This window comes from Balaenoptera acutorostrata, chromosome 18 (genome assembly GCF_949987535.1).
Source record: "Balaenoptera acutorostrata chromosome 18, mBalAcu1.1, whole genome shotgun sequence".
NCBI lineage: Eukaryota > Metazoa > Chordata > Mammalia > Artiodactyla > Balaenopteridae > Balaenoptera > Balaenoptera acutorostrata.
The window spans coordinates 60,402,799-60,418,690 of record NC_080081.1 but is presented as its reverse complement, the minus strand read 5'-3'; the positions used below and the strand labels follow the sequence as shown (position 1 = coordinate 60,418,690).

General features: G+C 40.1%; 1 protein-coding gene across 5 annotated transcripts in view; it reads right to left on the bottom strand.

The window, feature by feature from the left end:
• LRCH1 (leucine rich repeats and calponin homology domain containing 1) overlaps positions 1-15,892 on the bottom strand; it is a 199,684-nt gene that overhangs the window by 51,551 nt on the left and 132,241 nt on the right. For all 5 annotated transcript variants that reach the window (XM_057532869.1, XM_057532868.1, XM_057532870.1 and 2 more), the window contains exons 7-11: positions 15,713-15,776; positions 12,525-12,627; positions 9,947-10,074; positions 5,597-5,664; positions 3,781-3,867 (exon numbers count right to left, since the gene is read on the bottom strand). In XM_057532869.1, coding sequence (XP_057388852.1) covers positions 3,781-3,867; positions 5,597-5,664; positions 9,947-10,074; positions 12,525-12,627; positions 15,713-15,776 — 450 coding nt within the window. The remainder of the gene's footprint in view (positions 1-3,780; positions 3,868-5,596; positions 5,665-9,946; positions 10,075-12,524; positions 12,628-15,712; positions 15,777-15,892) is intronic.

Genomic DNA, 15,892 nt, shown 5'->3' with positions numbered 1-15,892 from the left:
GAAAGATAAAGCTCTAAAATTTAATCCTGTAATCAGCGGCTTGACTAAAACAAAGATCTGGATCTAGGAAATACGAGATAAAGGAAAACCTTAATGTGTACATAAACTTTTTATTACTATTATTCAAAAGCAGCTAGAAATAAGTGACCTCTTGAAGTGCCCTCTCTTTATTAGGACAAAAACAGGACTCTTTCTTTATCCCTATTACACTGGCACAAAGACACGTTATTATCAAGTTAGGATTGTCGTATTATAATATCTATTTCAGGATGTACAACAAAGATCTGCAGCAGCCAAATTAGTGGATTATTTTAGGGAGGAAATCAAATCCCTATAAAGTTTTACAACGTAAATAATTTAAAAACAGCAATCCATAAAGACGCAAATCAACTATCCCTTGGAAGGTTACTCAAGGCTGTTTTCTTCCACGCCCACCATGCTGACTTGCTTGACATCCTTGGCGGCGACTCTTTGCCTCCGACCTTTCCAAGCTGGAGAGGCATCTCCAGATCCTCAGTTCATCCCACTTCTCAGGACAGATGATGCAACTGAGGTCCGGAGCGGGGAGCCACGCCTTCCGGGTCACCCCGATCTTACACTTGGTCCCAGTCCCACATTCCTCACCGCTGCTATTTCCATCAAACAAGGCTGTTCTTTTCCACTTTGGGGCTCACATAGAAATCTCGAATTCGTAAGGAAAGTTTATTGGAAAAGTAATACAAAAATGTAGAAATATTAAAACAATATAAAGTTTGAGCCCAAGTGGGGCCTTCTCTCTGTCACATCATGTCTTCCAGGCTCTGTCCTGGACTCACATTCCCTTCCCATTGATATGCTTGCCCTTGGGAACCTCATCCCCTTATACTACTTCTGTTACGGCAGCACCTTATGAAAGTAACTTTTAAACCTAAGTCTCGAAGCCCCAGACCTAAACATCTGGCCGCGGAATGGACGTTGTCACATTGCCACCTTGGATTCCGCTCAGCAGGTGCTAAACTGACCCCAACATCCTCCTCCTAAAAACCTGCTGTTCCTCTTGGTTCCCCGTCTCAGATGGGGACATGAGGGGTCAGGTCTAAAACACCTGGGACCATTCCCTCCCACCCTCACCATCCACTTCAAACAATCACCAGAGAATTACCACAGTACCTACCACTGTGTATCTACAATATTTAAAAGTATAAAGAAAAGTAGTAATTTAGAAATACCCACAGAAAAAAAATCCATCTTAATATATTTCTTTCTAGTTTTAATTTTTCCTAAGCTTCTTATACAATTGGGACCTAATTCTATTTATATCGTTGGGATCAAACTTTATGCATTTTTTAATACTTTTTAAAGTTAACATTATATAATGAGCTATCTAAAATATAGTGGAAAGTTTAAAAAACATTTTATGGGTCACATATTCCATCTTATTAATGACCAAAATTTAAGTTATCTCCAAATTGTTAGATCATTTCCTTTTTTGCAAATATTTGCTATTAAAAACACCCCTCCCTCACAATTGCTGTTCATATCTCTTTGTCCCTTAGGATATTTTTTTAGAATTAATTCAAAAGTTTTATATCTATTTTTAGACTATGGCTACAAACTACAAGGATGCCTTCTGGAGTGGTTCTGCCTGTTTACCTTTCCACCAGCAGTTCATTTATTATTTCAAATCTTCACAACACTAAAAGATAAGTACTTATAGCCCATCTTATAGATGAGAAAACTGGGGTACAGAGAAGTTATATAACTTACCCAGATGAACTGGTATTAGAGCTGGGTTTGCAACCAGTATCTGGTTGATTAAGGTATGTTCTTCTCCAGCCATGCTATTTCCCCATTCCTTATAATTTCTGTCTCTCTCTCTTAGGATGTGAAACTCAGCTCTTTAAGGAATATACCTTGGTTAGGTGCTTACTAATAAGCCAGGCCCTGAGCCAAACATTAGGGAGAATTAACAACATGAATAATCATATTTTTAAACCATCATTACCTCCCCCTACATATAAAATAAAGTCTCAGCTCCTCCACACAGCATTTGAAGTCACACCTGCATCCCTCCAAAAGGTCTCTCTGGTAAGTCTCAGTCCTGGCTGCACATCAGAAACACCGGCAGAACTTTTAAGGAATAAAAACGGCCAGACCCCCAGCGCCACAGGTAGTGTCGGGCAGAGTGTCTGTGTTCTGAAACTTCTACAAATGATACTGAAGCACAGCCGGCATGGAGATCACCTTTGCTGCCTGAGATTTTCCAAGCTTGCTCCATTCTTTTTGACCTCTGTACCTTTGCATAAGCTTTTAATTCAATCCAGAATTTGCCTTCTCCTTGAAAATGCCAGCTATTAAAGGCCCAGGTAAAATACTCCAACCTTCAGGAAGGTCAGCCAAGCCATCTTCCTTTCTCCATCTGGGGTCAGGCATTCACTCTAGTTATCACTCTTCCCCTTCATTTCAAGCACTTAAATCAATTATACTTATAAATCACTACTCAAAGCAAAGTCTATTACTATAGTTTAAGTTCCTAGAAGGAAGAGATGTGTCTTGTTCATCTTTATATCCCCCAAGGCGCACACTGTAGATCTTTCCATGCTCTAAGCACTCAACTAATGTCTGCAGAATTGAAATGCTTTTCAAATCAATTGCTAAAGATTTCCAGCCATACTCAACCCGAGCTAAAACTATTCTTTTAGAGCCAGACAACAGTGGTGGTGTGCTCTCACCGGCACTCTGGGACTCACTCATCACCCTGTTCATAAATTCCCAGAATGTGGTGTGATTTCCACGCTCACCATATTATCAATACAAGACCACATTATCTTCACATTTAAATTCCCAGGATCCCTGAACAGTTTACCAGGGATAAGCTTCGGATCTATTTCTCTATCAATACGGTAGTTATTACCTGATACCAGGTATACTGCTTTACTGAAAAATATTTTGTCTGTGGGAATTCCGTTATCCTCAGCTAAGAAACCAAAAAATATACCTATATATAAAGTGCTTATTATTGATAATGACTAATTCAATTAAAAAATTATCTTGGGGCTTCCCTAGTGGCACAGTGGTTGAGAGTCTGCCTGCCAATGCAGGGGACACGGGTTCGAGCCCTGGTCTGGGAAGATCCCACATGGCGCGGAGCAACTAGACCCGTGAGCCACAACTACTGAGCCTGCGTGTCTGGAGCCTGTGCTCCGCAACGAGAGGCCGTGACAGTGAGAGGCCCGCGCACCGCGATGAAGAGTGGCCCCCACTCGCCGCAACTGGAGAAAGCCCTCGCACAGAAACGAAGACCCAACACAGCCAAAAATAAATAAATAAATAAATTAATTAAATTAAAAAAAAATTATCTTGTCACCCAAGTCTTTAGAAATATATGATTTAGTCAACATATATTTGGCACCACCAGAAATAAATATGGTAGTACTTGATAAACCAAGTCTTTCCTTTTTGGAAACTCTCTTATATTTCTCTATTCCAGGGGTTTAAACTTCAAGCTATATAAAATACGCACTTTTACCGTATTTCTGTTGTCTAAGAATTATACAAAAATTGCCCTGAATTCCATGAAGGGATGGAAAGCAGGGAATTGATCTCAGTCCCTCCAGAAGTTTGACTCTTTTATTTATGGATCTCGGCAAAACAGGCAGTTAAAATGACTTTTCTTTGTTAGTGATTAGTGGTTAAGCCCATACCGTGTGTATAAATATCTTAAAAACTGAGATAATGCACTCAATACATTAGTGTACATTACTGACACCTGAAACCTGGGCCAAGGAAAGACACACCTACCTGTTGGGATCTTGCAGCAAATCCACTGCTTCTCTCAGCTGTTCAATCATTGCTATATTCATGTCCTGGTCTTTGGATGAACTTATTCTGCAACACGAAACCAAGCTTTAGACTGAAAATGATCACTAGAACAGGAATAGCACCTAGGTTCTTAAGAACAAACTTATACAAATCCATCTGACACTGTAAAAATGATTTTTGACAAACTCAACATTTTAGTGAAGGTGTGTCAGTACCCTGTGGGGTGGGCTGCCAGAGTGTAGCAGGAAGAGTTGCTGGCTGCGGGGAGCCAGCTAGGCTGTAAAGCAGCTCACACAAAGTCTCAATGCCCGTGGGCACCGCTCATCTGTAAAATCAGGGCAATGGACCGGCTGGGTGGTTCTCACACTGTACTTTCCTGAGCCTTACGGGGATTCACAGGGGTGCTCAGCTACGGCGGGTCTGCACTACTTCCAATTCCAGTTCAACCAGCCTGGCTCAGTTTTATTGCTTTCATATAATATGGAACTTCAGTGTGGGATTCTGGTTCCCAGTTCAGGCTCTTTCAGCAGCAAAATCACCTATGGTGCTTAAGAAAATATGCCAGGTCTGATACTGCTAAGTAGATCTGTCTGGGGCTTGGACATTTTCTTAAGCTCTACAGATGATACTGATGTACAGGCAGGGTTGCGAACAATAGATATAAGCTTGAGAATGGGGTTTCCAAAGCTTTACACAGTTTAAAAACTCTTTCCCTATAAAATCCTTTTCCCTATAATTCTATGAGCAAGCTAGTCCTCCTCGGCATCACAGAAATATATCCAACAAATAGCTGGTTATACTGGACAGTGGTTTGAACGGAACTCTGCAATATTTTTAAAGGGCAGGAGAGATTTGATCACGGTTACTGCTTTCCACTACAGAATATAAGCCAATGTCTTTCTGTAAGTGGAGAAACTTTTTAACAATGGAGTAAATTCTCACTAAGGGGAAAACCCTCATGAGGTTTGATGGACGGTCCAGGCCTACATGCCAGATCATGGAAAACAAAATCCTGGGAACCAAAAACCTACCCTCTGCCATATGGTCCAAACTCAATCCCCCTGAGTGGTAAACCAGTAAAGTGGTTTACTGTCTGTTAGATGGATCACTCATACCCTCCTGTGTAAATCTTTATATGCAATAGAGTAGAAGCAATGTCCATCTGGTACGAGATCCCAGCCCTCTGTAACCCTGGGGCAAGATAATCAATCTCCCTGTGCTTCAGTTTTGTCATCAGTGAAGTGAGGGATAACAATAGGACTTATAGGATTGTTGTAAAGAGGAAATGAGTTACTACCTGTGAAGTATTTAGGACAGTGCCTGGCACGTGGTATTTAATAATTGTTAGCTATTACAACTATTAGACTTAAGACCAAGACATTGAGGTCTATGGTTTTCTCAGATCTTGAACTTGAAGACTCTGGGGAAAGAAGTGGGAACAGGACCACGTTATCACTTTAGGTCCAGTTGTCGGTTTGTTCAGAGAAAGGAAAGTAAGCTAGAATCTCTAGTCTAGAAATTCTATCTAACTTCCTGAATCACATTCTACCCACAGCCTCGAATCAGATAAAACTCAAGGCCAAGGAACAGGTATGACCTGGCACAGTATGGCCCCAATACTATGACAGTAAGCATGAGACAGAGGAAAACTTGCAACTTCTGATCAATATCGTTGAGTAAGGTATCAGCTTGCTCAAAGAAAAGTGGACCAAAGTTCTATGAGGACAAGGCTGCCATTCTGCTTGAAACATGAACTTCACAGGATGTTGGCTCATCACCAGCCTTCGGTACTCACATCCCCTCGGATGGCCAGTGCGCGTCCTCTTCTATCCGTAACAGTTCTTCACAGGCCTCAGTCCTTTCCTGTGGATGGAACACATGGGTCTTCTGAGAGCCACTGGCTGTAACAGTCAACAGTCTAAACCTGCCCTCATCCATATCCACAACAGCCAAAAGGTGGAAACAACCCAAGTGTCCATGAACGGATGAATGGAGAAAATGTGGTCTTTCCATACAATGGAATATCATTCAGCCTTAAAAAGGACAGAAATTCTAACACATGTTACAACATAGATGAACCCTGAGGACATTATGCTAAGTGAAATAAGTGAGTCACAAGAAGAAAAATACTGTATGATTCCACTTACATGAGGTTCCTAGAATAGTCAAATTCATAAAGACAGAAAGAAGAATGGTAGTTGCCAGAGGAGAGGGGGGAGGGGATTGGGAAGCTATGGTTTAATGGGGAAAGAGTGTCAGTTTTACAAGATGAAAGAGTTTTGGAGATGGATAGTGGTGATGGTTACACAACAATGTGAATGTACTTACCATTGAACTGTATACTTAAAAAACGGCTAAGATGGTAAGTTTTATGTTGTATGTATTTTGCACAATTAAAAATAAAATAAAATTTTTAAAAAGAAGAAAAGAAAACCTGGCCGAGGATTACAACACCTATTAACTTAGAAAAGAGTCAGAAATGCAAAGCTTAACTCCATTCATTATTGCCCTCTTAGCACCTCCTGATGTTGACAGGTTCCTCAGTCGGGCTTGTCAGTCACATGAGAACGTGCATTCTGATGTTGGTGAGAGGAGCAGTGTGTGTGTGTGTGTGTGTGTGTGTGTGTGTAGCACGCGCACCCGTACACACGCACACTGTTAACAAAAAAGTCTCTTAACGACAGAAAAATGCCTCAAATTGCATCTAATAGCTTTCACATGTACAACATGCAGATTTCACTGAAATGCACCCCCCTCTTAATATCCCAAAGAAGCACTGTGGTGGGAGTATTTAGAAAGGCACTTCTAAAGGCATTTAGAAATGTCCCACTGTTGGAACTTCCATGCGAGTCTTTCCATTTTGATCTCTGACACAGAGAAGTGCTGCTTTAACTCAGCTGACAGCTAAAACGGAAGCCATCCCTGAATGGGCAAACATTCCCCTAGCGAGGAAGGAACAACAGACAAAAGGACTGTTTTCTGTGTCAAAGTTCTGACACTTCATTAACTAACTCAGGCCCAGCCAATTCTCCAGATGTGTCACAGAAAATAAGTCTTTTTCTGAGGAGGTATCTAGCTGCATGATGTCAACCTCTGGCTTGAAAAACACTCAGACTTTTTCTATATAGATTATACTTTTAGTGCATAATAAAATCAATATATAAATTACTGTGCCTCTACCCAAATGCTAGTGAAATTCATGGGTGAAAATATACTACAAGAAACAACCAAGAAAACATGTTCTTATCTCTTCCTGTTGGGTTTCAACTATAGGAGCCATGGGTATTTCCTTCTAATTTTCAGTTTCATAATAAAAAGTAGCCAATAGTAGAAAATATACTTTTTTTCAGTATGCAAAATAGAGGTATACCGGGTTTCTTTTGCTAGGTTAGATGGTGACACAGTTGATACACATTATTCATGGATTCCGTATTTATGAATTTGCCTCCTTACTAAAATCTATTTGTCACCCCAAAACCAATACTCGTGGTGCTTTTGCAGACACACACAGAGCTTGGCGAAAAATTGGAGTTCCCAACCCCAAAATGCAATTCCCAGTTGAAGCTGAACAAGGTAGCGAGCGACCTGCTTTCTTGTTTCGGCTCTCAGACTGTAAAAAAGTGTCCTTTTCAGAGCCTATTTAGTATCCCATTTTCACACTTCTGTGCCTTTGGTTGGTGATTTTGCTGTTTAAAATGCCCCCTAGCACAGTACTGAAGTGCTGTCTTATCCTAAGCACAAGAAGGCTATGATATGTACTGTACCTTACAGAGAAAACACCTGCGTTAGGTAAGCTTCCTCCCCGCATGAGTTAACGGGGCTGCTGGCCGCAAGTTCAGTGTTAATGCACTAACAGTACATATTAAATAGGGTGTCTTGAGACAGAAATACACATAAAACCAGGTTGTGTATTGACCAGTTGACAAAAATGTGTGACCAGAGGCTCGTAGGAACCTAACCCTGTATTTCCCATGGGGGCAACAGTTCAGGATTGGATATTTCAGTGTTTGAGGAAACGCTATCGAATAGAACTGCTGTGAATAAGGATCAACCGTAGTTACAAAAGCACAAGATGCTTACTCAGCGGACAGAAAGCAGGATTATATAAAACACAGAACTCTTGATCGTCGAGGACTGAGTAGTTCAGCACAGTGGCTGACAGTCAAACACATTCTCACAGACTTTAAAAGTGATGCAAGTCAAGGGTAAAATGGGCCCGAATTGCAGCATACAACTTTTAATTGTAGATTTATGTTTTATTTTATGATCAGCGTTCTTCTCCACTTGCCAACGGAAGCCTCTTGTAGGAACTCAGGAAACATTTCCTGTAGATTTCTATACCCCATTTGCTCCCCTAGATTCGACCCACAGGACCCATGCTGTACAGCAGCCATTCCCACGGAGCCCTGTGCATCCTGAAATCTCTAAATCTAGAAGAATCTGCTTTTTTGAAACAACATGTTTTATTTTACTAATCACTTTAATTGCTTTCCTTCAAGGCTTCCATCTTTACTTTAGACCCTCAACTTAAGATAAACTCTTCATAAAAGAAAGACAAAAGCCCAATTTTCCATGTTTCGCTGACGGACTTGTCTCAGAGCTGATAGACAGGCATCAAATCTGGGACAGCCTTGTGAGAACCACTGGCTGGAGAGTCACAGGATGAAGTTATTTTGTTTTTTAATTAATTTATTTATTTATTTATTTTTGGCTGTGTTGGGTCTTCGTTTCTGTGCGAGGGCTTTCTCTAGTTGTGGCAAGTGGGGGCCACTCTTCATCGCGGTGCGCGGGCCTCTCACTGTCACGGCCTCTCTTGTTGCGGAGCACAGGCTCCAGACGCGCAGGCTCAGTAGTTGTGGCTCACGGGCCCAGTTGCTCCGCGGCATGTGGGATCTTCCCAGACCAGGGCTCGAACCCGCGTCCCCTGCATTGGCAGGCAGATTCTCAACCACTGCGCCACCAGGGAAGCCCCACAGGATGAAGTTTTTACTTTAGGAAAATGTCTGGCAGCAGCGGGGGCGGGATGCTGGATGCTCAGCTGGGGTCGGAGGGACTCCTGCTGTCCTAAGAATAAGCAATGATAAGGCTCCACTGAAGTCATGTCAGTGGAGGCGGAGGACAGAAAGGAGGCAGTGGGTGTGAGATATTCGGAAACAAGAACTGATGGATTTATGATGGATTAAATATACAGAATAAAGAATTAGGTTTTCTACAAATGTATGTCGTATGAGAGGTTCATTATTTTTGTCTTGAGTACACCAGAGTCTCCTACAGTGTACGATTCAGCTGTTTTCCTCCCAGTTCCCTTGAAGGTGATGCCCAGAGACGTTAGTTGAGACAGAGCCCAGCCATCCTAACACCATCCGCAGGAAATAAGAACCAGCACCTAGAGAGCCCGGGCCCGACTTCAACACAGTAACTCAGAGACCACTGTCTCTCACAAGCCACAAGGAACCTGAATTTTACCGGAAGGATTATCTTCGTGATCCTTGGGTGCCACGACCTGAACCAAAAGGACCGGCAGAAACATACCAAGGCACCTAATTGTGTCACAAAGTGGAACCTTAACTGCCAGGTTTATAAAGGGCTAGTTTTCCTCTCGTTTTTGCCACTCCTATGACGAAGGTTTGCCTGACAATTTAGTGACTTCATCTAAGATTTCAACACCTCAGCGCCACTATACCTGTTTATGAACGTGTCCTCAGAGTGACCCTTCTAAAAAGGGAAGACATTCATTTCCAGATTTTAAAAGTCTCCATTTTTCTTCTTTTACTATGAATATACTCCCAAGAAAAACCTACGTACCTAGAATATGTTGAAAAGCATGTGAAACTTTGTTTTAGCTTTTACTGGATGGTCATGGTAATTCTGATAACTTATACAATGCACTGACTACCAGAGAGCTGAGTAATTTCTGAATACAAAAGAAAATCATCCATATACACAGTCAAATAGAGAGGTACGGATGAAAGGGACAAGCTCCTAATATCGGCAAATAAACACATTGGACTTTGAGAAGATGTTATGAAGGCCCAAGGAAGGTGGTAGCAAGCTGACATTTAAGGTGATGGATTGGTAACCTTGAACATAAATTCTACTTATTTACAGAAGTAAATAAGTTAAAAAATTATTATCCTCCACTTGCCTTAATATAGTTTATAAATTCCGAATGGAGAACGTCTGTTCCGTGGGAAAATTGGTCTCTTTCTTCTCCTGAGTTCTCATTGTCACTCACAAGGGAAGGCGCTGGTTGAAATTCCTGATGAAATTCCCCTATTAGGAAAACACAGAGAAAGATAGAAAGCATGATTTCATAAGCAGATGAGCAAAACATAGATGACTCTAAAATACATCACCTAGTTTTTCAATCTTCTCCCTGACCTCTTCTGGAGGTATATGAATGACCCAAGTTTTCTCTTTCCGAAAGGATGTGAGGAAAAGGTGAAAAAAGGAGGAAGAAGAGGAAGAAAAGTAAAAGAAATGGAAAACCCCAAATCAAATGAACTTAAAAGTCAAGGCCCCTATATGGCTTAGTTCCTTATGAAAGAAATGAAATTTCCTCTAATTTTTTTTAAGGAACAGAGAATAGAAAGTATAAAAGAGGGCTTTATGTGCTCTCAGCAACGTGTGACAAGTAAGTATTTCAAACTCAAAATTCAGTAGTTACCGAACAACTACTAAATGGCAGGTATAATACTAAACATTTTGGGGATTTAAAAAATTAGTGAATGGGACTTCGCTGGTGGTGCAGTGGTTAAGAATACGCCTTCCAGTGCAGGGGACACGGGTTCAAGCCCTGGTCCGGGAAGATCCCACATACCGCGGAGCAACTAAGCCTATGAGCCACAACTACTGAGCCTGTGCTCTAGAGCCCGTGAGCCACAACTACTGAGCCTGCGTGCCACAACTACTGAAGCCTGCATGCCTAGAGCCCACACTCCACAACAAGAGAAGCCACTGCAGTGAGAAGTCTGTGCACCACAACGAAGAGTAGCCCCCGCTCGCCTCAACTAGAGAAAGCCCGCGTGCAGCAACAAAGACCCAATGCAGCCAAAAATAAATAAATAAATAAATTTATTAAAAAAAAAAATTAGTGAACAACTGCAAGAAAGAGTGTGGGAAAGGACTAAAATAAGGACCCCAAATCATAACAACAAAAGAAGTGACTATGATGAGGACCACATGGAGGGGAAAGCACAGTCAGAGCTCATCCAACACGCCTGTGTTCTAGATGATGCAGGAGAGGTGAAAGGAGGAAAAGCACATCTCTCCTCTCTGATCTGGACACTGGGAAAGAAACAAGCAGGACCACACCACCTTCAAGGACTCCTAGCCAGCAAAAAATACCCACTTCTAGAACAGAGGGGAGGAAAACTGGTGACAAATGATATAATTCTTTTATTTTAAAAAATTTGCCTAAAACACTACCTCTTACACTGCATATACTGTTACAAAGCTTATCTAAATTAATAAATTGGCAGTCATATTTTTGCATAACGTATACAGTTATATTTGGGGACAATGTATGGTTCCAATCATCATCTCAGATAAACAAATGCTAACCTTAAAAACCTGAGCATAAGTGAAAGCAAACACTAGAGTGTGAGTTGGTTTAAACAGTTCTCCCGTCACTAGGGAGAGCAAGTCAAACTATTAGGGAGATAATCTGCACATTAATCTAGTTCTATACTATCCACACGTCATCAAACAGCCTCTGCCACAAATGTAAACATTACATTTTATAATTTACTTAAAAGTCACTGAATAAACAGAAGCAGTCAAATTACTGTCATAATGTAATCGAAGGAGGGCTACTCACCAAGATATGAAGTGTATTACTAGGATTTTAAAGTAGGCAAGACGTAGTGTTTAGTGGTCATCTGGTGATTATCAAAGAATCACAGACTTTTAGAGCTACACAAAACATTACAAATCACCTCATCTAATCATCTCATTTACAGGTGACAGAATTAAGGTCAACTGACTTGTTGAAAGTCAAGTAGATTCCTGGGCACACATCCCAACTACATTTCCCACCCTTGCATGTAGTTAGATATGACCCCTGGGCCTGTGAAAGGCCCAGCCCACGCTTTCTGCGTGGCTGGTAAAGTTCTGTTTCTCCAACTGGGAGCTGGACCCTTTGTTCCCATTCCTGGAGCGAACCTCCATGCTCTTTCCCCTTTAGCTTGAAACAGATGGACTTGGAAATATAATTTAATATAAAGTAAAGATGGCAGAGTCACCAGATAAAAGGAACTTGGGTTCTTGAAGCACTGAGTGGAGGAGAGTTGCCTGGGAATCACTAACTCCCCTTTGGACTGACTTTGGATTGTGTTAAGTCAATGAAATTAGGGGATTTTATGTGTTACAATAGCTAGAGTTGTCCTAAATAGTATATCTACATATCAATATTTTTTTCCAATAATGGATTTAAAGAATCTTAAATAAATCTTCAGAATGAGAATACCTCTACTATTACTAGCTACGTGACCACTGGCTAGTTACTTAAACCGAGACTCACCTATAGAATGGAGATGATTAGAGTATCCATCTCAGAGTTTTGAATTTTAAATGAGATGACCTTCACAGATTAGCACAGTGCCTGGGGCATATGAAATGCTCAATAAACATTAACTATTACTGTTGCCATGTTTCTGCATATTTTAAACATAGCATTTGAAACTTAAAAACAAGCTCTTTCTCCCCATCCTTCATTCTCAGACCTTTAACTGGACTAAGGCGATGGCAGGAGTCCTCCTTGATCTGTTCTTCTTCCATGATATTTGACATTGGCACATTGAGGCTAACGGTGTCTTCATCAGAAGGCTGAAAAGAAACAGGACACTGCCTCATTCAAGGGAGAAGTGTTATCAATATAGATTAAGAGAATGCTATGTGATTAAAAAAAAACATACTGTGATTCTCACAAACATAATATTGAGTAAAAGACACCAAAGGACAATGCCACTTATATAAGTTCAAAAATGGGCAAAACTAATCCATGGTGTTTGAAGTCAGGATAACGGCTGCTCTTAGGTTAGGGGGGTGGGCGCATGATGGGGGCTTTCTGGGTGGCTGGTAAAGTTCTGTTTCTCTAACTGGGAGCTGGTTATGAGTGTGTTCACTTTGTCAAAATTCATCAAGCTAACACTCACGTACTTCTCTGTACATATGTTTTGAGCTGAAATTTTTTCAGGTACCTGATGATATTTTCGAACCTAAGACCTGAGAGAACAAAGAAATAACTGGAAATACACTACCATACCAGCCCTAAGTCTAATCGATCGCTTCAATAGTAATGGTGCTCTGAGATCTGACAACACAAATTTACCAAAACTATATTAAGGTTTCATGTGGCCAGTCACAGGAAGCAGGCAGTCAGCCTCTGGGACAACATCTCATTTATTTACAGTGCATCTTACACGCAACATCAAGCTTCAGTTTATTTCCCTGTCTAGGCTGAGGAAGCTGCTTTAAATATATAAGAAGCTACTTTAAATATATAATATATAGTACTTAAAAGGAACAGGGGTTCTGTGCAGTTTTCAGAATAATGCTTCGATTTAGTAATCAGAGTTAATTCTCCCTGGGGGTCTTGTTTCCCACACTAACTGATGAAGTTTATTCAGATAATCTATGATTCTGTCACAAATGAAATATGAAGCCTCATTTATTTTCCTATGTCTCCGTTTTAGCGTCGCTATTTCATGAAAAGCTTTTCGAATCACAGGGATCAGGAACCTTCACAGAGCACGTTTCTGTGGCTTGCTTCTAAACTCCTGAGGCTATAATTTTTCACAGTACAGTGTTCGTTTACTTTTGGACACGTGCACAGATTGTTCAGAAACTGGCAGAAAACAAATGTACATTTCATTCATTACACAGCTATTCACTGAGCCTCACATTTTTTTGCTTGTTTATCTGAGTGACAAATGCTAAATCAATCAGAGTGACAAATGCTAAATCAACCAATGGCAACAGCCAAAGAAAGGAATGAGGTGTGATTTCTGAACCCCACAATGAGATGTAAGTAGGAAGCAAGACTGACTGACCACAGATAATAAAATATTTGCCAAATAAAGTGAAAATAGAAAGCTACATAGAATAATCCAGAACCCTTATCCTTGTAAAAAAAAAAACACTTCTAGGAAGTGTTCTCAGGTAAGGAGGCCACAATGCAAGACAAAAAAAAAAAGCCAAAGGGAAAATGTATACACTTCATTCTGTTGAACATAATCCTTTCTGTCGTCCTTCCTTCCACCCTCCTCCCATCTTAAAAACTTATTAGCAAAATTCCAAGATATGCATCTAGTTAAAAGGGAGAAAATAAACCCTTGGCCTCCTCTGAGAATATTAGCATCCTACTTATACTAAGTGAGAACAAAAGGATAATGAAGTTCTTTGTGTAATGTTTTATTAATGAACTTAATTATCCTTAGAAGACAGATAAAGGATAAAGCAGAGTCTGTTTTAATTTAACAGAAAATAAGCTCGGGTGAGTAATTTCTGAAACAAAGGGCTATTTCAGGGGACTTATGAGTTTTAATAAAGTTAAGGGAGTAGAATTAAATACAACTTATAAAGCAATGTGTTGAGTACTTTCTCCCCCAGGGAATCATAGTAAACTATTCATGTAGGTTCATGAGGGTAATTTTATTTTATTGATACTGGCCTTCTTTTTCTGCCTACTACTCTTCTTCCTTTTGAAATATTCTGTATTAGAAAGATTTTAAGGTATCCTAGTGCTTTATGAAGTATTTTGTGGAAAATAAATTCAAATATCTTAGCTACATATTAAACCTCAAAGGCCTTAAGAGAACGGGGAAAAGGCAATTTTCCTGGACTTACATACAGTAAAAATGTGGATTTCTTAAGACAGGGTAATTGACCTACTAAGTACATCTTCAAAGAATATTACAATGTTTCAAAACTCAATAACCACAAAAACTCAATAAGTTCCCTCAAAAAAGGAAGGCCTGATAATATATACATACCCTACTCCAGCTATCCCTCCTAGCTCTGCTGGTCAAGAAACCCCATTTAATGGTTTATTAGTGAAAGATTTGGGGGAACCTAATAGACTATAAATAAGATAACAAATGTTCTAACTGAGCTATACATAACCACTTTACAAAGCTCCAGTGTGGGAGGCCTCTTAGCTCACAAATAACCAAACTGTTATCCAATTATCTGAAAACAACACAATCTAAGAATTTCAGGAAAACAAATATTGATATAAAAATTATGGCTACTCAAAAATGCATTTCCTGTGGGTAAAATGCAATGTACATTTACAGTGGGAAGCAGCCGCATAGCACAGGGAGATCAGCTCGGTGCTTTGTGACCACCTAGAGGGGTGGGATAGGGAGGGTGGGAGGGAGATGCAAGAGGGAGGGGATATGGGGATATATGTATATGTATAGCTGATTCACTTTGTGATACAGCAGAAACTAACACACCATTGTAAAGCAATTATAGTCCAATAAAGATGTTTAAAAAAAATGCAATGTACATTTGATTCCTTAACATTTATGCAGGCATATAACAACTTTTTCCTAAGTTACTCTGTCATTTAAAAACAAACATATTTATAAAAATGCCTTCCGGGTACTTGCACACCACTTAATCATTTCATAATATTTATTAAGCATGCAAGAATATTCCAGATAATGTGAGGGGTGTGGTAGGAGGGGAAGGAGATAGGGACTCTATTCTTGAGACATTTACAAAATATTAAAGATTCAGAAAAAGCTAACAACAGTTAATATTTACATAACAGAGGATTTCAAATCACTTTCACAAACATTATCACATGTTCTCATGCAACTGCCTTTTATCCGAAAGGAGTACAGCGAATGCAGGTAGATATATCTAGAAGCACAAAAGGAAAAAAATCTGATCACGAATTTACCTCTGTGGCAGATAATCGCTTGTCTCCATTATCACTCCCAACGCCCGAGTCAGAATCCTTCTTGCTGGGTTAGATGCCATCGATATTGAATTCATTTAGAAAAAATTAAAATCACAAAGTTCACAACAAGAGACATCAACTTATATTCAAATAATGACTTTACTAAACAAATTTTTATTA